Source organism: Etheostoma spectabile, chromosome 18, assembly GCF_008692095.1.
Source record: "Etheostoma spectabile isolate EspeVRDwgs_2016 chromosome 18, UIUC_Espe_1.0, whole genome shotgun sequence".
Lineage (NCBI taxonomy): Eukaryota > Metazoa > Chordata > Actinopteri > Perciformes > Percidae > Etheostoma > Etheostoma spectabile.
This window is the reverse complement of record NC_045750.1, coordinates 10,369,679-10,394,661: the sequence shown is the minus strand read 5'-3', so window position 1 is coordinate 10,394,661 and position 24,983 is coordinate 10,369,679. Positions and strand designations below refer to the sequence as shown.

Genomic DNA, 24,983 nt, shown 5'->3' with positions numbered 1-24,983 from the left:
AAAAAGAGGACGAAAAGAATGACAAAAATGGAGCAGTGTGAATCCTGACTGGGGTCACTTTGGCAGACAAAGCCTCAATCCTAGATGGATAGATTGAGGCTACACAAGGACTACAACACAATACTAAAACCCTACAACCTAAACAAGGCTATAATACATAAATCCAATTCAACTGTCCGCTGCCTTTTTCATCTACATAATTTCCACGAGTCCACAATAAACAAAGGTCAATGACAACGCTGAAGCAAGGACGTTAAATGAAGAGCTTTGACCTTTCTATTAGTAATCCAATGCGCTCACTTTTGTTCTCATCACTCTCTCGTTCACCTCTGTTGTTCTTTTGCACAGTAGTCAAAGCACCATGTAGATAACACACCTGATGAAACATGACTGACTACTACCAGATGGGCATATTGTAAAAGAAATTGAATTATTTCTCTTGTTGCTCAAAGTTGCCAGTCCCATGCTAATTATCATTTATATACAACACATACATAAATTAACTTTTCTTCCAATATGACATTCGACAAAACAATTTCCCTTGCAAAATTAATGCTGTAAAAAGAATCCAATTTTGAGGAGAAACATTATTTCCCAGTATACCATCCACATTTTAAGTAAATTGAGGGATACATTTCAAGTTACTTTGCTATTATCTTAAAGGAAAGTCCATGGATTTCTTGAATAAAAGTTAGACTTCTGCCCCACCCTCCACTCTTACTCCCCTCTTACCTACTTCCCTGTGTATAACAGGCACTTCTGATGGCCATACCCACGGCATACGCCTCCTTTCATACTCTGGAGAGTCTTCTGCTTTTGCATATTAGCCCCACTGCCCTTGCCAATACTTGATTAACATTTGTGTTAAAGCCTTGATTTTCGTTAAGGAGAGGTGGCTAGGGGCATCAAATTAGTGTGTGTGTGTGTGTGTCTGTGTGTGTCTGTGTGTGTCTGTGAAAGTGAGAGAGAGAGAGTGATTGCGTGTGCGCGTAATGAGAATCAACAGAAAGCCAAGGCTCTGTGTCTCTCTGAAGGGGCCCCCATTTTCTCCGACCGCAGGATTTTATTTTCATTTCAAAAGAATCATTTAAAAATGACCTTTTATACAACCTGGATTTGTTTATTCATGTGCCCTCAACATGCGGATAGTATGAGGGGCAATATTGATTGCTGAATGAGTAGGGGGAGAGGGAAAGAGAATGGGTACCCATAGAATGAGAAAGGTGGAGGGGACTGATGTAGCACTTGTAGAACACAAAAATAATGGTGCAATCTCCGTCAGCCAATGCCGATATTCAAATGAGCATCCAATTACTCAAGCGGCTGTCCGTTTACAGCGAGACACACGGGTGCTAAATTAAACCTCTTTTGATGTTACACCTCTTTATGTACACAACCTATGAGCAGTTTCACAGAAGCTGCACAGTGACTGAGGCCCTGAGACAATGACGCTCAAGCGTTTTCTTCTCACTCTTCTTCGTCCCTCCTCGCTCTCTTCCCCATTTTTCCATCTTGGCCCTCTCAATGGCGAGTATTCATTAGAGGAGTCGGGCGGGGGCCGTAAAAGGAGGGAGGGGGAAGGCTACAAATTACTGATAATGGCACGGTGCTAATGAAGAGAATGGAGAAATGTCATTAGCATTTAAGAGGATAAGATCCATCTGACCCGCCGCAGCCAGTCGCTTTCTAGCTCCACTCACTTAAGGAAGCAGGAGAGTGCGACTGATACCCAGAGCCTCATTTGCATGGCTGAGTGGAGGAGGATGCTGATTGGTATAGACCCCCCTACCCCCAACGCTTCCAACCTCTTGTTTATGCATCACAAACAACATGCACATGTCCGCTTGTTTCCCCTCCATTCACTGGTAGCAACAGTCGACAAGCGAAAAAAGCAAAGCTGGCGACGGCAAACAAAACAAATCAATGAGAATGCACAAACAGCGCCGCAGTTTAAAATGTGAAAGACGGGCGGATGAAAGGAGCAGCTCTTGATCCTCGCAGATGCATAGAGAGAGCAAGCACACCTTCTGTGACCTTTGACCTGCTGGCATTAACTGTAATGATATCAGTAAGAGGAACAACATTGTGCTGCAAACAGATGTGTGTGGCTGGCTAATGATAAAGACAGAAGCACACGTCTTTCTCTAATCAGTGAATGACAGAGAATAGAGAGAGCTTCGGTAGTGGTGCTCTCCTTTGACACCAAAGGGTAAAATAATGAGAAGTTCTGCTGCACTAATGGCTGATGGTGCCTTTTAGTTGTGGAAATTCAGTGTACAAAAACTTTGGTTGACTTGTTGTAATGGTTTGGGAGCAAACTAACTGAATGCAAAAACAAGCAACAGGAGCAGATCACTAACTCAACTGACTGCTGTAGTTTCAATGTAATGTCAACAACTTGTTATACATTGATATGTGTGATGTGACATTACACATGTATGTACTACTACTATACTAGTAAATTACTACTTTACCACATACTAAGGAGAGAGAATGTTTAATTGCTACGGGAAGTTATTTTAGAATTATGCCATATTCGAAAAGGCCACCAGGTGTCCCCAGTCTTGTTTTTGTGGGAGAATCAAGAGCTGAAATACTGTATGATATGCACTAATAGTGATCACAGCTTGAACACAGATTGAAATCTCAATACTCAGAATACACAGAGTGCAACATTTAACATGTTTTCTTTCCCCATTCATGATTTAGCAAGAGATAACGATAAACCATTAAGTAGTTATTATCACCCACAAAAAACCTAAACAAAACAAAAAAATGCAAAAATGTGTTTCCTTCTTTTGAGATTTCAAAATCTCTGATCTGTGAGTAACCGTATATCCTAAAGTCTCATGTCCTGTGGCTTTCTACTGACTCTGGCTTTTGTGTGTGGTTCTACTCTATAACACATCTGCTGTTGGTTGGAACATTTAAAGACTATATGGGTATTTATTTATCCTCCCAGCCAACCTGGCCTCCCAGTTTTTTTACTTCAAATCTTTTAAAATTTCCTTTGCATTGGCATGCCATTACTATTTAAAGTTGTACAAGCAGTATATTTACCAGTATCACCTATTACTTAAAACTAGTGTCTACAGAGTAAATGGTTGTTTTTAGCAAATGTATGAAGTTGACGCATGCTTTGATATTTGTTACTAATGTTCAAACAGGTTTTAAGAACAGACACACACACACACAGACAGACAGACAGACAGACAGACAAACTCGCTCACCTGAAACTCGTCAAAACATAAGAGGCAAGTTTCACTGCTGATCTCCATGGCAACTGGTGATATGGGGTCATAGGTGAACATTTTCCCTAGCCTTCGTTTTGGCAGGCTTTGTTTCCTCCGATGGATCCCTTTAAGCAGTACACAAACATCAGGCACATCTTAAAGCACACCTGCATTGTCGGCAACCCAAACCCAGTGACAATACTGAATAAAGCGGTAATTTTATGCATAATGGTAGACAATTAGCAGGAGGGTTTCAGGACAAGCAGAGAGATAAATATAGGATCTCCAGCGCTTGAGGAGTCAGAAAACTTTCATAAAGTCAAACAAGCAAACCTTTAGCAGTTAGCGCCACGGGAGTGGGAGGATAATACTAACTTTTGTGGATGTCCAACATGAAGCTATTGAAGTGGACTCTCTTTTTCCGAGTGTTTTCCACACGGGAGTAAAACATATCCATGAGCATGGTCTTCCCTGTGCCTGAAGGGGATTAAAGAAAAAGCAATTATTCTGTCCTGATCTTAAACATTTTGTAGAGATTTAGCAACATAGAAAATCAAATATATATACACGATATTTCTTTCTTTTGTGATCTTACCAACATCTCCATAGATATAGAAGCCTTTGGGGGGTGGTGGTGGAGCAGGTTCTTCCTTTGAGGGAAAAGAGGAAAAATGAGGAAATGACTGAAGCATGTTTGTTTTACACCAAATCCTAACGGCTGCATCTCACCATAAACAATAGTTTCCTTATTAAAAAAAAGGCACCAAACACTAGCTGTTGACCTATACGTAAACTGTGTTATATTCATTACCATATAGGACTGAATCATCGTTTAATAAACATAGTATGCTGAGGCATTAAGCCACCACTACAGTGTGAGGTTTCACATTCTCCAGACTAGCCCACTGCAGGGGAGGAAGACAAAGGGGATCTAATCAACAAGACAAGCCAGGGTTCCCACGAAAGAAAAGCATCATCAGAGGAACAATGGGGGGATTTGTCAGACAAAACGGAGAGGACTGGATGAGGCTCCATACGAGATGGAGTGGACTTGTCTGTGCAGCCTGTTTAGCGCTGCTAATTGTGATACGGTACTGTTGCATTGAGGTGCTGCTGGAAGTCATTGTGCTGCCTGCCTCCGATCATCAAAAGGTCCTTGCTTCAAAAAACGTCTTCTGTGTGACCCCGCTGAGAATTTCGAGTAAAGCCAAATATCGCTAAAGAGGGCCCAAGCCCTGTTAACGAATGTGTCATCAGTTTAATCAAGGCATGTAATAATAACCTGGAGCATATTTGCGTATAGGAGGACAAATAATATATGTTTAATACAGGGTTTAACAACAGTGTGGTTGTCCATCCGTAACGAGTCAACGCCAAATAGATTTGGAATTAACTAGGCACTAAATAGAAAGGGTTGTCTTCTTAAAATTTAATTTGCAGACAATGGCCAATTGAAAACTGAATGAAAAGGCAAACTTGTTACCCATCTCTCTCTCTCTCTCTCTCTCTCTCTCCATCCATCCATCCATCCATCTATCCCTGCCTGTACTGTGCTGGAGTGAAATACTGGAAGACCAACAAGCCTTTCCTGTCTGCTCCGGCATAACAGTGTGTGACTTCTCTCTGACTTCCCAAGCTGCCCTCTGGCATGGTGGGGTAATTGTCAGTGGTGGCTGGAAGCCATTCTGCCACGGCAGAGTGGAGAAGGACAAGGCTGTCCCTCAGCCACTCTGTCTCGCTGAGTTCTGTGGCCTTGTCTCACCTCCTGTAGGAGGATATAGACTGGCACATGGGTGGAAAGTTCACATGCGGGACATGGCCACTTTGGCTTTGAAGTGACTTCAGGAAAGATTTAGTTTGAACATGTTTATCTACAGCCAGAGATGTTATGTCTCTCACTTAAGAGAGACATGACGGAAGAGAAGAGAAGAGAGAGAAGGTTAATGGAGTCTAAGTTAGGTTTGTGGAACAACTGTCCTGCTAGAGACCTACAGTGTGCAAGAGGACTCTAGTGATGCAAGTCTGACTTGATGAGGGTGGCTCCCTCTAAACAATGGCCCATTGTTAGCCGACCATCCGCAAACCCACGCCACATTGGGTCAATATTAAGTCAAGTGTACTCTCCTCATAGACGTGGTCAGTTAGTGAGGACAATGGCGGCACTTTCACAGAGAGAACAGACACCGAAAGGACAGTGGTATGACCTGATTCAAACCAGAATAATTGCATATGTACTCCAGTCAGTTTGTATGTGTGTGAGAGACAGAGCAAGACAAAAAAGGTGCAAAAGGAGAGTGGGGCAGTGGTGTTGATAGCCTAACACCAAAGTATTTGTCAGAGTCCCGAATCAAAAGCAAAAAGGACAAGAATGGCCCAGACAATAGGGTTCCCCTCATTACTGCATGGGGACAGTGAGAGAGTGAGAGGGGTGCCGGGACGGGCCCAGCGGGAGGTCTGCCCTGCTGCCTTCCAAAATCTCTGCCTAACCCTATGTGTCTGTGCCAGCCAACCAACAAAACAACTCCCACCACCAAATACTAGACAGTCAGCTCCCCTGACCTAAAAACAAACAACAGCCCCCTACATTATGCAGTTCCAAAACTCACATGCACAAAACACTTCCCAGACCCCTACCCTTCCTTTGACCTGAGCACCATGGCCACCATCAGTGATACAACTGGAGTACAGTGCAGTGGACTCAGTCCAGATGCCACACTGTAAAAGGCTTTAAAGAAATCCATGCTGCCGTGCAAATTGTAAACTCACTATTTTCACCTTCCAACATTTTATTTGAGTGTCAGAATTCTTTTAAATTTAGAAAGGAAAGAATTGTCTCTGCAGAATGTACACTATTTTTTTTAAAGTCCAAACAATGCAAGACCTCAATGATTCAGAAATGTCCAAAATCTCAAGTGACTACTCCCATTGAGTTTATATCATGTAGAGTAAATGACTGAATGGGGGAGGGATTTCAGACATTGCACAAGTCTTGAGCATGACGGCTAATTCTTGAACTGAAAATAGAGTAGACTGACAAGTCAAAACCAGACTCAAAGGTCCAATTACTGGCTTTTCCCCCAACCTTTTAAACAGGATCTTTAGGAGTGGATGACATTTGCTCAGTTGTCACTGAGATGGATTCAGCTGCTTTTTTGTTATTAGAACAGCAACTGAATGTGTATGTCAACAGATGCATCTCCATGAAAACTGACCACCCACTGATGAAGACCATATCATACAGTTGAAACCTCCCGGTTATGTGGGCCTGGTAGTCTTGTTCATGCACATGCTCCCTCTTCTACAGGAAGTATTACTGAGCAGTGAACGTGGAGGGAGTTTATTGAGTCAGCTAAGTTTATGTTTTGTGTTAGTAACCAATTCATTTTACCAGTCAGAGAGAAGTTGTGCAACTGGTAGACAGGAAGAACGTGCTTGCTCTAGGAGAGTATGTGTTAAATATGTTCCTTCTACGCGCATGTTTTACCCTGCTCCTTGCAACTGATGGAGTTTTGGCAAAATCAGAGTAACACATCAGGAAATTGGTTTCTTTTGCCATTGTGGTTAGGTCTGTGGTGTGATTCTGATAATTTGTCTTTTTTGGCAAATCAGTTACATGTCATAACTCAATACAAACTCAATAAAGAATAATCTAAACCATGAGGACAATCATAACACTTAAGGCATGGGTTTCATAACAACAAAAGATAAAATACCTTGACATTTGTTTTCTAAAAACGTATTTTGTGATGGATAATTTGTTGGTATGAGTACATACATGGTATTCTATTAAAGGGTGTTGATCAGACCATGCATCATTATCTAATACTTTCTTTACCTTTGCCGCATCTCCACCGTCGTTGTTTTTAGCTGTAGTATTGTGGTGCTCTTCATCTTTTGGAAGTTGACTGATGTCATCTTTAGAGTTTAGCCTCGGTGGAGGTTGATTCAAGTAGATGCTGTTACTGTAGTTCTCCAGGGTGTGCTGCAGCTGAGCCAGCTGCTGGAAAACACTTCTCTGCTGAGAATCTTTTCTCAGGGAGCCACGCTGAACTAGGCGATCATAGTGTCCACTGAAGGGACAAGTATCTGCTGCTGGAGACTCAGTGGAGCAGGATGATGCGGATGAACTGCACATCCTCCAACTTGTGTAACCTTAAAGCATTGCAGCAAAAGCATTCTGTGTTAATCATTACACAACGTTTACAAAAATAGACAAGATGTTATGAAACCGTGATTGGCGATGGCGCTACAGTCAAGTGTAATCCAGATGTTTAGGTGATATAGTACGCAAAGTTACCCAAGAAGACACGTTTTTATCTCTCACAACCGGAATACAATTGACTACAAGGTGACGAAAGACACGTACCTTTTCCAGTGCAAATGGCTGCCAGTCGGCATATATTCTTTGAGGACATAACAGGGTCTTTTAGTAAAACATGTATTGAGTATCTGACAGCTGCAAGCACAGAGTACGCCGCCATGATGTTTCAAAACGCGAAAACTTTATTGACAATCATTTATCATAACCACATGACACGCTGCATTTCAGGCCGATCCCTGTTGTTTATATACCTAGGTTATAACATTGTCAACTAATTCGATTAAATATTCCGCTTATTGTTTTCTAAGTTAAGTTTTTGTTAATAATCAATATTATTTTGAGCATTAAATCCTGAGCACTTCAATAATGTTTTTTTTTCTTCTTCATTTTAGCAGCAATTACCAAACATTGCAAAGCCCAATTGGTCCGGATTATACAAATACAATTATTATTATTATGTATATCGTCCAAACACGTGATTACGGACGAAGTGGCCGTTGTCAGGTTGTAAACAAACCAAGCAGCAGGTGGGCGAGAAGCGTCAGCTGAACCTCAGCTGATCGGAAGTGTAGCGCGCTGGCCTTTCAAGCTCGCGAAAGTGAACAATACCGAAACTCGTGTGATTTGCCTTCAATATAAAAGTTGCACCTACACTTTTGAAGTGTTTAAACAATTTAGTCGCGTGTGAAAGTAGATATATGAATATATAGTAACGTTAAATACAGACACTCTCCTAAAGAAGTGCATATTTTCACGATAGTTGTTACTACGCGGACACAACAACAGACACATATTTTATTTTGAAGGTTAGCAACGGAATATGAGCATTTGTTTTCTGGCTAACTTAATACAAGCTATCCCTAGCTGCTGGAAGGAGAGGGGAGAAATGGCTGATACCATAGCTGACACAAGAAGGCTCTTCTCAAAGCCTCAGAACTTAAATGACGCTTATGGACCTCCAAGTAATTTTCTAGAGATTGATGTGAGCAACCCTGAGACCATCGGGGTTGGCAGGACCAGATATACCACGTATGAAGTCAGACTGAAGGTGAGCCTGCAGTTACACTAATGCTAATACTGCTAATGACGTTAGCTTTTAAGCTAGCTACCTAAGCTATCTAACGTCTTTCCTGTAGTCAAAGAAAATGATGACTTACTGACATCAGTATCGCCACTGTCAAAGCGATGCATATACAATCACAGAGTCGATATTTAAATGTGGGAATGACTTTCTTCGAATACGTTATTTGCGAAAAGAGTTAGCTAACGCAAGCTAGCAGGCTAGTAACACTCGTTAAACTTGCTAACACTGGTTAACGTTATCACGTTAACGCTCTCTGCCATTAAGATAACGAGTTGACGTTAGTAACGTAGCTAAGTGTGGAATCGAAATTATTTGACTATATGTTTGTTAATACGGCATCGAGAGATGTTCACAGCAATGTTCACAAGTACAGTAAACCTGCTAACGTTTCTTTGACGTTACTGGCAACAGACATGTTGCTATCTCTCGGCTAAAAGGGAGTTTGTTTACATTTGCCTCAAGTGTTTTTCCACAGTGGCGTGACAGTGCAGCGGTTTCACACAATTCATATGTCTTCAAATAAGAGTTACATAACCCCTGCAACATGTTTAAAAAAGAAAATTTAAAGCCGTCCTGGAAAGTTCAGAGTTGAACTACAGCCACACCCCAATTTCTGATTGCAAAGAAGAGATAACAGAATTGGTTTACACTTGATGACCAACTTAAAATGTCTGGATGACCAAATACTCAGCTTTCTTCTTCCATATTCACTTCATACTAATATTACAGTAGTGAGGATCTTGGATGTTTAAGATTGCTTTAGTTTGTCCTGACTTCACTGATTAGTCATCAAAAGTCATCCAAAGTATAATTCTCCACTACCGAGCCAAAGGGGAACATAACTCAGCAAGTCAGCTTCTCTGGAACTGTAGACAGGATGTAGCATGCTGCCTGATCCTTTCCAGTCTCTCCCGCCCCCTCTTAACACATTTCCTTCCTCCTACTCTACTAAAGAACTTGTAGAGGACAATAAATTCCTTTCTTCTCCGAAGCTTTGCCATATCTTAGTAAAGTAGTTGGTAATTGGTTTGAATTCTAAAAAATAAGTAAAGAAACATTAAACAATTTTATTAAAATGCTTGTAGAATGTGAAGTTATATTGGCTTACGCTGTCCAGAAATTTGGCATTATTGAGCAATCGGTGACGAGAGTTGCGCTTAGACAATCCTATCTATTGCAAAACAAAGATCCTGTCCTGTACCCTGTGTTATTTTTCCTCTGTCAAGGCAGAGTCAACTTTTGAACAACACTAGGACTGTACTTCAATGAAGAAACACATATCAGACAATGATCATACTAAATTCATAAAAATCAAGGGTGTGATGATGAATGATAGTTTGCACAGTTGTCATCAAACTGTAGGTGTTCACACGTAGCCAACACAAATGCCAAATCTTAGAGGTGCTCAGGAAAATGAAAAGTTACACCTACAGTTCAAAGACAACACAGCAAACTCCATGTGCTTATGAAGACATTGTGATATGGTTGAAAGCTCCAGAGCAAGCGGTGACTGATGGCCCTGACACACTAAAGGCTGTTTTATGGTTGTGCGTAGAATCGGCGGCGTACCCCCGTAGACCCCTCTGTGTGTGCGCCGGACCCTACGCTGTAGTCTGACGTGCATCTCTCGAAAAATGTTACTACACATTGCAGTGACTCATTTCCTGGTTCTTCTTCTCCATAAACAACATGAAATCAAGGAGACGGTTAACTTTTCCTGCTACAGATTTCCCACGTTGGTCAGAAAACAGGGGAGACACTTTGTTTCTCTCACTATGACTCTAGAGGTGGTACTCGCGCCAAAGCTAATCGTTGTCACTCTCTCACTTCTCCTTCGCTCTATCACCCACTCCCCACACACACACATGCCGGCTCAATGCACACTCCAGCGCACAAGTATAAACATCAAACCACTTACATAGGCTACGGCAAAAGCTCTGTGTGGGGCCTCTGCACGACCATAAAACAGCCTTAACCCGACGGCTGACCGTTGGCAGGAAAAAGTTCCTCGGAACACACCAAAACGTGTTTCTGAAAACATTTTAAGCAAGAAATAGGCCATGAATCTGTCTTCATTATAAAACGACGAAGGTCAGTTTAAAAAGATTTTTGCATGTCAGTTCGGCCAAAGTGAAAGCCGACAGACAACGGTACGGAACACACCAAACAGACTTGAGTCACCAACCTCGACGGACTTTCTGATTTGCCGATTGTCAGGTTGATGTGTCTGGGCCCTAAGAGCACATTGGACTGAGAGTGTTTTTTACATCACCTGCTGTTTTCTAAGGTCAATAATTAATTATCAAGTTTAAATTAGGCATTGTTTCAGTGCTCAATTCCAAAAGGATCAACTATAACAGTCTTTATTCTATATGTAGCCGACAAAAACACTAAGGGAAGTCGTATGTTTTTCTTTAAAATGGCACCCTTTTCAGGATGTAACAAAAGCTTTATTTACCTAAGAGGTTTGCGTGGTTTAATTGTTCATCATATCTGTCACCACATACAATTTTGCCTAAATTCAGTGAGTCCAGGACTCTGCTGTATACACTTTTGCATGCTGTATTGAGAGTCTGAAATTGTCAGGCAGTCAATAGTCTCATCTGATTGCTTCATCTCTTATCTTTTATTAAATTGTAATTTTAGTTGACTGACACCCCTGTAGTTAGTGGCCTAGAGTATTTAGATTGGTGAGCATCCATAAAGTATTTATAGTTTCTCTTTACCTTAAAGAATTGGAATGAGGGAAGAGAAGCCGTCTTCAGGCATTAGTGTTGAATATAAGGCTACTGTACTTGATTAGCGTGTAATAATTAGCATATGCGTGTAATCAGCATTATTGTGCACCTCATAGCCCTGTGTGACCCTGCTTTGCATAAGACGACAGAAGATGCGGCGCATCCCTCACTTCTTAACAAACGTGGTGTCAACTTTGCTTTGCTTCTCTCCTTCTCCTTTCTTCAGCTTTCTTTAGAATCATTTTACTCCATCTCCAGCATGTTAAGAGTGTTAGCCACAATGTCTTGGTCTGGAATGCATAGCCTATGCTGTGCTTTTATTGGTTTCTTTCTTACTTATAATATTTCATACTACTTTCATTCTGTCATCTAATTATGCCAGACAGATTCTGTTTATATCTCATTCCCTTGTCTCAATTTCTCACCGCTGTCCTGCTATCCAACCCAAAATCGAGAGAGCTCTTATGGCCGCACTGAGAGAGTCTGCCTAATCCCCTCATTGAGAGAAGAGAAGAATGAAACAGGCCAGGGTGTGGGGGAGCTGGAGTGTTTGTTCCCCATCCTTACCCCCCCTTCACCCCACCCAAGGGAGGGCAGAAAGCCACCCCCTCACCAGCCTGCATCCTATTGCCCACTTATCCCATATCACTCCCAGCTGTGTGCAGTCAGTTGCATATCTATCTATCTATCTATCTATCTATCTATCTATCTATCTCTCTGTGTGTGTGTGTGTGTGTGTGTGTGTGTGTGTGTGTGTGTGTGTGTGTGTGTGTGTTGCTGAAGCCCCTTTGACACCTGTATAGTGTAAACACCAGTGCAGTGACTTATATGAAATTGTAAAGTTTGCCTTTACCTATTTATAAATTTTAGCTTATGCATTTGGCTCGTGAAACATTTGCAGTTCATCAAGTTAGTGGTAAAACAAAGTGTAAAAGATTGGGTTGTCAAGTGAGAAGCCAACTGGTTGCAGGAGGTGTGACGCAGGTTACACAGTCACTTGTTGACAACCAGCTCTGCATTTGGTGTTTATAATCAATTGGATCAATCTACTTCTTTCAGTCAGGTTTTTAAAGAGGTGGAAATGAAGTTCATAGTGAAAGAAGGCGGATATCTCATTTTGCCTGAGCAGACTTGTAATGTCCAGGGCTGTGTTAAAACAATGGATTTTTGTTCTTACCTAAATCCCTTCGTTTTAAGCGTATTCTTGAATGGCTTATAGACCACAGGAAGCTGGTAGGTTTGGTGTTCTTTCTTTTCTGCCTCTGCACATGTTTTTCATGTCACTAATGGACATAGTTATTCGATAGAATCCTATCCTATCATGTTTTTTTTTTGGTGGATGCTGCTTTGAGAGGCCCCCCTTAAGCAGCATAGTGTATTTATTTGGACCCTCAGCAAAAAAGTGTGTGTGTGAGAGAGGGAGTGTTGGGTATTATCAAAATTTCTTGTCTTTAGTTGGTTCCCATCTCATCCAGGGAGCACATTCAGGGGAACGAACTTTGGGATCTCACTTTGTTTATGGATAGAAGTACATAAAAGGCCTCTTAAAGCTCTGTTGCTCACTCTCACTCAGTCTTCTACCCCTCCTCTTCTTTACTCCCATGGCTTCTCCCTCTCTCTTTCTTTCTCTTTTCTATTTGGGCAATGGTAGGGGCCTTTGGTCATTAATAAAATGGGGAGAGATGGGGAGTGAGTGAGTGAGTGTGTGTGCGCGCGGGGGGGGGGGGGGGGGCGCTTGTCAGGCACAGTCAAGTGTAATCCAAAGTCTACAGCATCCTCTTCGACAACTATTTTAATGGAAATAGGGAACATATTGTATCAAGGCTACCATATCCTACTTGAAATGACAGTATCAAAAGTGGGAGTTGATACTATGGCAACAAAGCAGCTTTTTGCCAGCTAGGCGAGTCGGAGAGAGGGTAGGCTGTCAGGCCGCAGGGGCCGGCGAGCGAGTGAACGAGTGAGAGAGTACATGGAGAGGCGAGAGCGAAAGACCCATAGCCCCAACGCTTTTGTTCCCTGTCTTTTTTTCCCCCATTTTGGAATATGATGCAATGAGCTGGTATTATGTTGCCATTTTTTTATGCTATTATTCTGAAAGAAGAGTATATGGGAGGGGTGAGAAGGGAGCATGGGGGAGGTTTAGGATGCGCACTCTCAAACTTGACTTAATCCATCCTGCTAAAAGCTAATGCACGGTGGCCTTGAACTATTCTCTCAGCAGATGAGTGATCTCTGTCCCCTCTCTCTGCTTTGCTGTTTTTAAGGGTTCTGCCTCTTTTCAACCCATTTTCAATGAGCCTAAGGTATTGTGTCCCACATATTATGAATCACATGCTCTTCCTATGGAGCATAGATTGTGCCTTGTACACTCATAATGGAAAGTGAAGCTAGGAGGTTTACTTTGAAGGAGGTACATCTAGCTTTATGGTCCTTTTTTGTTTAAAGATACAGCATTTTCTCTTTTATAATTGCTTTTAATATAACCTTTAATATCTTATTTGTTTTATTTGTCTTTCTCTAAATTTTGGAGGTTTTTGGTCCCTTCTGCTTACTAATTTCTTTCACTTTCACTGTCTTTCATCTCATATGTTTTATTCTATCCCTTAGAAAGTGAGAGAGGAAAAGTGTGCCTTTTTTAGACAATTATTGAAATGCTAAGAGCCGGCTGGGTGTGGGCTGGTCCCACCACCAAATCACTGCAGGGGCCAGTAAGTTGAGACACCCAGGCCCTAACCTCTAACCAGCCGTGAAGAGAACAGAGGCCAGGGAAACCTTATCGTGTGTGTGTGTGTGTGTGTGTGTGTGAAAAAGAGTCAATTTTCAGTTCTATCGTTTTCGTTCCTCCCCTTGTCCTGCAAGGCCAATCTCTTAATCACAGGGTTTGGGAGAGCGAGGGGATTGGAAGGCCAGGTGACTTACTTTCCTCACGTTCTAACGGCTAGCTTCATTGTGTGGAGATGAGTAGTCTGGGTTCGACTGTGTGTGCATAAACAGGCTTGAATGCCCTGTGCTATTATATTTTACAGTGTTAACTGTGTGACTGGTCAAATATTTATACTTAACACCTGTGCATGCATACCCCCTGTACGTCAGTGTGTGCTTGCACGTGGTTAAGTGTTTTCTGTGTGCACATGATGGGATTAGAGTCACGGCGGTGGCAGATTACCTGTAACTGTGATCTGTTGTGGTGGGGATTAACTTTGCGGCGCTCCATGCTGTGAGGTAACATGACTCAGTGGGGACAGACCGCGGTGAGAGGAGAGTGGAGTTAATGCTAGAGCACTGGGGTGATAAAGCTAAGATAATCCACTTCTCCTGTGACCTGAGAAAGAGGAGGAGTGAGGGGCTCATTTGACAACTTCACCTGGAGAGAACTTGAAATAAGTGGGCTGGTTAGTCACATGAAAACCTAGTGGGAAAGAGGGAGTGTGAATGCACCACAAAGGTCACAGAAAGATACCGAATACAGAATGGTTTGTTTAGAAAAACAGCTGCGAGGCTAGTTGTAATGGTTAAAAAAAAAAAAAAAAAAAACTTGTGGGAGATTTACTCTTCTACCTTTGCTGCATGTCATTCCCTCTCTCTTTCCCCTTTCATGTCTTCAGCTATCCTCAAAATGCTCCAAAAATAATCTTTAAAAAGAAAACTGTCATGGGTAAGAGTGAAACAGCTTTTGTCTTACAGTAAACACTGAAAGGGGGGCCTAATTAGCTAAGAGTTTGAAAACCTTAACATATTTTGAAATTAGGCAGTACACAAGGATAATGCAATTATCAGCTGTCAAATCACAAGCATACAAAGCCCAAGAAAAGCAAAAAACTGTAAAACAGGAGTTTTTGAAGGTACAGGATAACAACTATCTTCAGTACAAACTCAATGTATTTAAAGTATTGCTGGTTTCTCTCTGACACTCTCATACACCTCTCTCTCTCTCTCTCTCTCTCCTCTGTCACAGACTTTTGTCAGACACCACGTTTGATGTACTGTCCAAGAGTTGTCTTTAAAACATTAAACCAATGATGTAACAAGTTGGACATGACAAACAATACAATCTTATCTGTAAACCGCTCACATTATTGAATAGTCTGTGGCAAAGAAGGGAAGGGAGGTCTGGCTTAATTGGCCCAATATCATTACATTATAGGGCTTGTGTTCAAATGTGCTTTAAATTAATCACAATGTTAAAACTATTAAAATAAAACCCCAAACATCACTCTATTTTCTTATTTAATATTTTATATTGGACCATAGGCTACCACACATCCCCCTGGAAATAAAAAAATTAAACTTTTAAAACTCAGATCAGTGGGGAGGGGGAACATCTAAACACCTCAAGCTAACTGTAAAATTAGCTTGAAAAACAAACTCAAATGGGGAGTCTAAATCTCTAATTTTTTTTCAACTTAAAGGAGAATTACGGGTAATTTTCAACACGTAGCTGTGTCGTTTGTAAATTTGGAGTGCTGTCAGTAGCGAGAAAAAAGAAAACAATTGCTGTTGCCTACAGCATGTTATCCTCCTGCTACAGTTCACACCCAGGACGCTGGAACAGGGCAAGTTTGAAGCGTGCTTTTAGCCTCTTAACATGTCATTACGTGCCTACCCATGTGAAGTGATTACCTCCGAACGAACAGTGAATCTGACTGCAGTAGATGTAAAAGAAATGCATAAAAGTTCTGCTAATTCAGTTTTTTTTTTTTGCAGGACTTTTATTATAATGCATTAGTTTTAGATGGGTATATCTCATTAACAGGCAACTGTGTGCATCCTGTGCCACAAACCAGGATTCTTTCAATAATTTCCCTAGGTAACATTTGTTTTACAGTGAAACGTGAAATCCGTCGGTTGACAGGCAGCTCTTATTGTCATAATCAAAATTGATTATTTCTAATTATTTCTAACCAAATCTGGGTAGGATCTTTATTTTTTGACCACAGAGAGGACAGAGCAAAGAACGCAGAAAACAAATGCCTGCTGTTTCCCCAGTGAAACCCCACAAGAGCAGTCTCAAGGGCAGAAAATCTGACTTATTATCGCAGAGCAAGGGAAATATAGAGGGAAAATACTGAAAGGGAGAGACTATGAGAGGGAAAAGACCACTCCTGCTCTCCCTCCTCCTCAATTAGTCTTGCACAGACCAGATGAAGCTCCCAACCCCTCCAGTTTTTTCTCCTCTTCCTTTGTGACCAGATACACCCCCTCCTTTCTCTTTTGTTCAGCCATTTACTCAGCCTTCTCTATCCCCTATACTGCACACAGTCACAGTCGTCTGCCCATCGATCAGTCTGCAGCTCACACTGTATTCATGCTGCACCTACTTGCTCAATTGCTTTGCTCTTGTGATTACTTCTTCCATGAATTCTGACCTTCTGTGAATGTGGCCTGCCAATGAAATGCTCATTCACTCCCTCCTTGTTTGTACATTGTCATGGGATGGCCATGTGCTGTCAGGACTAGTGAAGAGGTTTGGCATTGTGCTGTAATGTGCTGTTTGCTCAATGTTCTCTGTCAATGTCGAAACATCTCCCCTTTTTTAATATGAAACTCACTCAAGGGCTTGTCAACATCAACTTAGAATAATGCACACATCTGCGCTTTGGCGTACAAGAACACACAAAAATGGCAAAACATTCTGAGTGCGATAGACCTTGGTGAGCAAAACATAAGTGAACTTTCAATTTTTCTATTCCGTTTGGTTTAATTTGAAGGAGTCTTTGTTTTTTTGTTTTCTCCTCCTTTTTTTAAATTTTATTTTAGATAAGACAAGGTTACGCCCCAAACCCATGTAATAAAACCTTTCGCTCTTTTCTTTTTCCTGAAGTTGGCACAATCTCTCACTACCGATTTTATTTATTTTTTATTATTAATTTTTTTAAATAAATGATAATTTCCTGCTATTTATACTCATTCCCCCAAGAAGTACAACCCTGGTTGGTAGTAAAGGCTATATTAGGGCATCTTTAGAGTTAGGGGGTTAATACGTATAAGTATAAAAGTACTTTTAAGTATTCAGCTCAAGGTTTTTAACCCACAGGTAACTATAGCAACAATACTAATATATAACTGGCCTCAGGTGAACCTTATTGGCAGTTACACTAAAAATTACATTACATAAAACAAACTTTCTTTTAACAATAGATGGTGTTTGGTATTAATGTGATAATGCATGCCGAAGTAATGTAATCATCCCCATAATGCAAAGAGTCAATAAATCAATAGATTTTTTTTTATTTTTTTTGTATATTATGTCATAAAATAATGCCAACCACAATTTCAGCCAAAGTTATATCAACCTGTTTCAGTCAACAGTCTAAAACCAAAACATATTCAGTTTACTAAACATCACAATTGAGAAGCTGGGAACAATTAATGTTTTACATTCTTGCTGGAACACGTGACTTAAACGACTATCAAAATAGTTAATTTTTAGTTTTCTGTCAATTCAGTTAATTGTTTGAAAAGGATTAGAATCAATTATATTATATTGACACACCATGTTGTGCATTATCGTAAGGCGCGGGTATACTTGTCACGACACTGTGCGGTCCACTAGCTATCATGCACCATGCAAACAGTGAAGTGTGTCTAGAAAAACCTACACTATATTCCTACAGTTAAACAGTTAGTCGATTAGTCGATAAACAAAATAATAATCAGCAGCAATTTTGATATTTGATGAAGTGTTAAGGTGTTTTGTCAACCACAAATACCAAAAGGGATCTGGTTTCAGCTTTTTCAAATGTAAGGATTATATGCTTTTCTTTTGGTTATGCCATTGTGAATTACATAAATTTTGGTTTTAGGCTTTTTATCAGACAAAATAAGCGATTTTAAAGACGTCAACTTTGGCTCTTGGAAATTGGGACATGCAGGTATCACTTTTTTATGATGTTTCACGATGAAAGAATTAATAGTTAAGCCCTAATTTTGTGTTTGTGTGTGTGTGTGTTTGTGTCCACAGACCAACCTACCCATCTTTAAGCTGAAGGAGTCTAGTGTACGGAGGCGGTACAGCGACTTTGAGTGGCTCAGAGCGGAGCTGGAGAGGGAGAGCAAGGTGAACTCAACACGAAGGCCCTTACAAAATTTGACTTGTCAAATCAGCATACAACATTGATCACATGTGCAATGTTTTTGTATGGGAGAGAAAGGTGTTGGGTCTTTTGAACCTTTACAGTTAGCAAGCTAAATGTGGTCTGTGTTCTTTGTCCTGCTATTAATGAAGACCATAAACTCAAGTCTTTAGCCCCAGAAATGCCATATATAATAATGTTCTCTCCAGATCATGCTGTACACGATCACTTCAGGATCGTAGTTTAGTAAGCTGTCTTTTTTCAAAACGTTTTACTCTGATAATTGTCAGCACTAAAATCCTCAATAATAAGTTTTATCTGCCTGCTTGACTGCTGCTGTATGATTTTCTGTCGGTGCTCTTTTATCGCAGGTGGTCGTCCCACCTCTCCCAGGAAAAGCTCTTTTCCGGCAGCTTCCGTTTCGAGGGGATGATGGGATATTTGATGACTCCTTCATTGAGGAGCGGAGACAGGCTCTGGAGCAGTTTCTCAACAAGTAAGCCTTTCTGCATCTTCTCCATTTTCCTCTATTCTGCCACTGCTTTGCCATGAAGTTAAAACAATTTCTTCTTTACATTTTTTTCTTTGTAGTCTGTGGTTTGCAGCTCCTGCCTTAGGTATTATTTTAACCCTCAGTAACAATAAAACACTTTGTGCAATAAGTAGATTCAACTTTTTCACTTCTTTTCTTATTGTTAACAAACCGAACCCGCATAGACAGACAGGTCCTTTTTCTCACTATCCTCCTTAATTTTTTTTTTTATAATTGCCTCGCAAAGGACAAGAACAACCAAAAAGGACTCAAGTGTGCACCCCCACAACATAATCTTTCCCACATTTGTTTTATTGTTGATGTGTAATTTATGATAATTGCAGCTCAAATTACTGTGCGTGGTTCCATGGGATAGTGTGTGCACCTCTGCTTATTTTTGATCCAGCATGTCCTCTTTTTCAGCTGTGGAACAATAAAAGTTACAGTGTGAATGTAATTATTTGCTTTGATTGCAGACTTGGCCATTATCTTTGTTTCATGTGCAAATGCGTCAATGTTTCCTTTTGGAATATTAAGTGTTTAAAGACAGTTGAGAAAATTAAAAAAACCCATAAATATGTTTTTTTTTTTTCCAAAGAAGATAAGAATGTGTTAGTAATTAGGATTCCCCCCCTTGCTTCCTTTGAATGAAACACCGGTGTTGATCATATCATTGTTCAGCCGATGTGCAGCATTATTTAATCTGTGATTGAGAGCATTGTGAAGAAGACATCTTTTGGATTGGTAAACATGATTGACGCCATGAAACAAGTGAGAGGGAGGAGAGGAGATAACATCAGTCTTTGATTGGGCTAGTCAAACATAATCCATGCTTCAGGTAAAGAAGATGGGCTTACATTCCCACTTTAAAAAGCATGCAAGGACTAGGCATTTAATATGCTTCAGCTGAACCTTGTCCTCAATGTCAATGACTCAATTTCCCCAAAAAACAATTTAACAGCATGGTCTCTCCATTGATTGAGTGCTTAATTTGTCTAGAGCATTTTCCTTTGGAGGTTAAGATGTATGCGTATGTACAATGTCATCATGTTGATGTTTTTTTGAGAAATATACCGTTTGACAAATGGGATGTTTGTAGGGTCTCAGGTGCACTGGCTCATTCTCATTAAGCTCCTTTTGCGACATCCAAAGGGACATTCAGAGTCTGATGTCAAATTGGCTTTAACAGGGGAAAACACAGTCCCAAGCATACAGTATTTTAAAGACGTATTGATAACATACAGCTGTGATAAAAGTGATACAAAGTACAGGTGAATTTGATTAAATCATTAGATGAAAAAAAGATAGATGTGAGGAAAAACCCATTCACCAAAGCCCCAAGAAAAACCTGAATTACCTTAAGTTGTGTCCTTTTAACAAAACTTCCACACTTGCTCGCCCAAAGTGTGATTTCACATGATGGAGTTTCATTTAGCATCATTTCCTGGTTGTTGAAGCTCTCATAGAATTATAGATGGCTCTTGTGTATCTTTTATCCCAGGGTTGATGGGTCTTTCTCATCCACGTTTTCTTTCTTTCTTTCTTTCTTTCTTATACAACTATAAAGTAATAAGAGTGTGTGACCACACATCCACATCCATGAACCAATATGTGTGTAAAAATTATATACCTGCACGGTAGTTATGTGGCTGATGTAAATGGGTGATAGTCGTCGCCATAGGCGGACGGGTAATCTGGCAGTTTTGGCAAATGCCAGACTGGCCGATGCACTCTTGGGCCAATTTGGGCCGCTGGAAAAAAATTCAGGGACACTGGTCTTACACACTAGTTTGACAAAAATATGTAAGACTGTTCGGCTGCAGCCTGGAGCTTCTTGTCTGGTGCCATCTGGCTTCTACTTTTCAAAATAAACCCTTGCACCTGGTCTGCTTTGTCTTTTTAGTTTGGTGTTTTGGATGTTTAAGTATGTTCTAAATATGCAAGCATTTTAGTTTTATTCTAAGATGGTGCCATGGGTTCATTTGAAGATTTTATGAATTGCTCCAGTTTGTGTATTATATAAGTATGAAAGCCTATAAGTGCGTCTCATGCTGCTGGTGCCATAATCTCACGTGAGATTGTTTTTTTTCAATTATAAAGTAAATAAGGACCCCGTCTGAAATTGGGCCGGTAAGGATCGGAATTGCCAGGGCCAAATTTTTGTCCCAAGCTGTCCCTGGTCGACGCTGTATGTCTTTGACCATTAGTGAAATTAACAGTAGTCTCTGTATTCTGTCAGTATGTACAGTGGTCAGAGTTTTCAAAATGTCAGCAACCCCCTTCATCAGGGACACAATGACTCAGGCCATCATGCAGATTTATCTTTATCACCATTAACTAGAATTATGAATGGCACAGGGATTATTGAATTTTGCAGCAATTCCAGAGTTTATTCCTTGTGGTCAAGATGAATCCCATGTAATCGCAACGTCCCCTGTCCAACCACAGACCCTGTGTCCCATATCTTTACTACACACTAACGTCTCAGCAGTTTGTGTCTTTTAATATGGAGGAGACAAATATGGTGATTGACATGCGACAAAGGCAAACCCTTTTATTTTGGAATGTGACATTATTCTCCCACAGTGCTTTGCAGGAAATGGAGAAAATTAAAAGTAATTAAAGATTTTGGTAAAACAGCCAGGGACACCTCAGAAAATAAAAATAACTGTTACATTTTTGTAGAAATATGAATTGGCAGTATCATTTCTTTATATAAAAATGTTCATGTATTATAAAATAATAACTGCAAAAGAAGCATGTAAAGGTTTAAGTACATACTGTAAACAATTAGTATGTCATTTGGAATCGGGACACATCATATATTTCTACTCGTCAGCTATAAAAAAAAAGAAGGCAAAAATTAGTATTAAAAACTATCTTCAGAACAATCTACAGTTTCTATCTTTTTAAGGCTTTTTCTTTATAGGACAGGATAAAACTGAGCATAAATTAAGAACTGGTGTCAGCGCAACATGTTGTGCAGTTACGTGTTTTTATAGGTTTGAAACATTGGAAGATGTTTGAGATTGGTGATAATTGTGCAGCTTTTGATTAGCAAATCGGTGAAATGAAGCTTCAGACATTAAGGAAAAAAATACCTAAACTTAAACCTTAATATATCATATTTAACATCCAGTACTTAAACACAGGGGTGACAACTCTTACATGCTCACACCTAAACACTGGCAATGTTATTTGAAGTATTGCTTCACAGCACATACCAAATGATTCCTAAACGTTTTACAAATTTGGTCATTAATGTTAAATCTTTTCCAGATTTTTTTTACTTTAGAGTTAGTCCAGTGTTCCTGCAGTCTCTGCCCATTTTCTGTCCGCGTATGTGTGTCCTTGTGTCCAAAAGTACATTCATGTCTTCGTGTCCCAGATGCACGTCTTTTAAACAGTCGCTCAGGTTTCAAACCTGCCTTTTGCTCTTGTGTGTTTCAGAGTGGCAGGTCACCCTCTAGCTCAGAACGAACGATGCCTGCACATGTTTCTACAGGACGAGTCTTTGGACAAGAACTACACCCCGTCCAAAATCAGACAAGCCTAAAAGAAAAGATGGTTCTGCTTGGCCTGGTCAGGCTTGGCCCTGGTCCGACAACCCAAAGCTCTTCTCACTGCTTCAGGTTTCTCTCAGACAATAACATTTAAATGACAACATCCCCTCCCCACTCCACCCCAAAATAATATTGTTCACTGCCTCTTTTAGTTTACTTAGTGACCCTGATCACTGTTTGTTTTCACTTTCTAATTGGAGTCAAGAATGTTCGAAACATAACTGTGGTTGAAAGTAATTTATATTATTTTCTCTTTACGTCTGGAAATGCCACTAACATGGATATATTATGTATTTATCATTTAGCTGTCATGAATATATTCATTTATATTGTAACATTGAATGAGCGTTCTCTGTATGTAAAGCTCTTGTAAAGACCCAAAGCGTTTCCCATCATATATAGCCAATACTGGCATGTTGCGCACCATAACTAGCAACTATAACACACACGCACACACACATACACACTTGTGATAGGCCTTGACTTTCAAAATCACACTTATTTGATCCTCCCTTCAAAAGGAGACGTTTGTGTCGACCAGCACCTGCCCAGTTATCACAATGATTTTCTAGTAAGAAATAATTTACACAGAGGAACTGCAGTATTTCTACTGGCTATCTGCATTTTGAGATTTGTATACTGCTGTGCCATTTTTTTTTTTTTTTTCGAAGATTTTCCAATAAAATAGATGAAATGTCTCCACGCATAATTACATTTGTTGATTTGGACTGTTGACTTGTTGTTCCCCATAGGAAAGTCAGCTAGGTACTGCAAACTGCCACAACCCAGCCAGCTATTCTACATGCATTATCACACTTCTTTTTCAATAAATACATAATCTGTCATTTTCAATACAAAAAGATTTATGCCAATGGCTAGTCTCAGTTTATTAACTGTCCTAAGATTTTATTTAAAATGGAGTAGGCTACTTCTATAGGAAAATTGGTAACCCTTTAAAATAAGGGTGCAAAACAAATGCTTAAGTAATCCATAACTAATGTTTGGTCATTTAGGGTAGGATGTATTGTGATGATCATGTCAGACTTTATGCAATTAGTTAAGGCCTAATGGATATTCAGTGCATAATTGTTAATGTTTCTCAATTAGCATGAATCCAGTTACATAAAAAAAATGGCATTTTAGACCTCAATAGCCTCTCTGAAAGCTGAACAGTATGCTTGTTCCATACTTTTAGTGCATTTACATTAACTAAGCATTTGTAAAGTAGTATCACAATATGACTTTACGTGGAGGGACAAGTCGACCATTAACTTGAAATAAATAGCAAAGTAATGATTAAGCAATGATAAAGACTTACTGTGTGCCACACCAAAGCTTGTAAATGTGACAAAGTGAAAAGTGAGGCTGTTGGGTCATGCATCAGCAACATGTAAATATTTGGATCCGACTAAAACCAGTCTGATTTTAAATCAGACTGGTTTTAAATTAAAAAAAAAAAAAGTTTCATATTTCCATGGGAACAGGTGATGACTGGCTGTCATTGAGGCTGATCTAATGCATGGATCTAAAATTGCCTTATTTTAAATGTAACTAATTTTAAATGGGCAATCCTTAATTGCAAACCTATAGTGACTCAATCATTTCTTATATATCTGGCACCAAATCATCATGAGTCTTACATTAGTTATGCATTCTTTTTGTACCCTTATTATATAGTGTTACTGGGAAAATCTGTTGAAATTGTACTTTTACATTGATAAGAAGATCTTAGAATCTACAGTGAGGGGGAAAAAAAGTATTTGATCCCCTGCTGATTTTGTACGTTTACCCACTGACAAAGAAATGATCAGTCTATAATTTTAATGGTAGATTTATTTGAACAGTGAGAGACAGAATAACAAAAGAATCCAGAAAAACGTATGTCATTGCATTTTAATGAGGGAAATAAGTATTTGACCTCCTCTCAATCAGAAAGATTTCTGGCTCCCAGTTGTCTTTTATAAAGGTAACACGCTGAGATTAGGAGCACACTCTCAAAGGGAGTGCTGCTAATCTCAGTTTGTTACCTGTATAAAAGACACCTGTCTACAAAAGCAATCTGTCAATCATATTAGAAACTCTCTATCATAGCCAAGACCAAAGAGATCTCCAAGGATTTCAGGGACAAGATTGTAGACCTACACAAGTTTGGAATGGGCTACAAGACCATTGCCAAGCAGCTTGGAGAGAAGGTGACAACAGTTGGTGAAATTATTTGCAAATGGAAGAAACACAAAAGAAGTGTCAATCTCCCTCGGCCTGGGGCTCCATGCAAGATCTCACCTGGTGGAGTTGCAATGATCATGAGAACAGTGAGGAATCAGCCCAGAACTAACCGGGAGGATCTTGTCAGTGATCTCAAGGCAGCTGGGCCATCACTAAGAAAACAATTGGTAACACACTACGCCGCGAAGGACTGAAATCCTGCAGCGCCCG

The 24,983-nt window shown here is 40.1% G+C and overlaps 2 protein-coding genes across 2 annotated transcripts in view; one reads left to right on the top strand and one right to left on the bottom strand.

Moving 5' to 3' along the window:
• The window catches only part of afg1lb (AFG1 like ATPase b), a 27,243-nt gene extending 19,122 nt beyond the window's left edge, over positions 1 to 8,121 (bottom strand). Inside the window, exons 1-5 of the mRNA XM_032543010.1 lie at positions 7,600 to 8,121; positions 7,069 to 7,385; positions 3,829 to 3,883; positions 3,609 to 3,710; positions 3,231 to 3,358 (exon numbers count right to left, since the gene is read on the bottom strand). Coding sequence (XP_032398901.1) covers positions 3,231 to 3,358; positions 3,609 to 3,710; positions 3,829 to 3,883; positions 7,069 to 7,385; positions 7,600 to 7,714 — 717 coding nt within the window. The 5' untranslated portion in view covers positions 7,715 to 8,121. The remainder of the gene's footprint in view (positions 1 to 3,230; positions 3,359 to 3,608; positions 3,711 to 3,828; positions 3,884 to 7,068; positions 7,386 to 7,599) is intronic.
• A 209-nt stretch (positions 8,122 to 8,330) lies between these two features.
• On the top strand, positions 8,331 to 23,245 carry snx3 (sorting nexin 3). Its single transcript, XM_032543012.1, has 4 exons — positions 8,331 to 8,602; positions 18,341 to 18,436; positions 18,824 to 18,948; positions 22,435 to 23,245. The coding sequence occupies exons 1-4, from the start codon at positions 8,375 to 8,377 to the stop codon at positions 22,538 to 22,540; spliced, it is 555 nt and encodes a 184-aa protein (XP_032398903.1). The 5' UTR covers positions 8,331 to 8,374; the 3' UTR covers positions 22,541 to 23,245.
• The last annotated feature ends 1,738 nt before the right edge of the window (positions 23,246 to 24,983 follow it).

Excerpts from the sequence above, each read along its gene's own strand:
- snx3 (XM_032543012.1), top strand. The coding sequence starts at position 8,375 with ATGAGCATTTGTTTTCTGGCTAACTTAATACAAGCTATCCCTAGCTGC. Across the intron at positions 18,437-18,823 it reads AGCTGGAGAGGGAGAGCAAG|GTGGTCGTCCCACCTCTCCC; the intron begins GTGAACTCAACA and ends CTTTTATCGCAG. Across the intron at positions 18,949-22,434 it reads CTGGAGCAGTTTCTCAACAA|AGTGGCAGGTCACCCTCTAG; the intron begins GTAAGCCTTTCT and ends TGTGTGTTTCAG.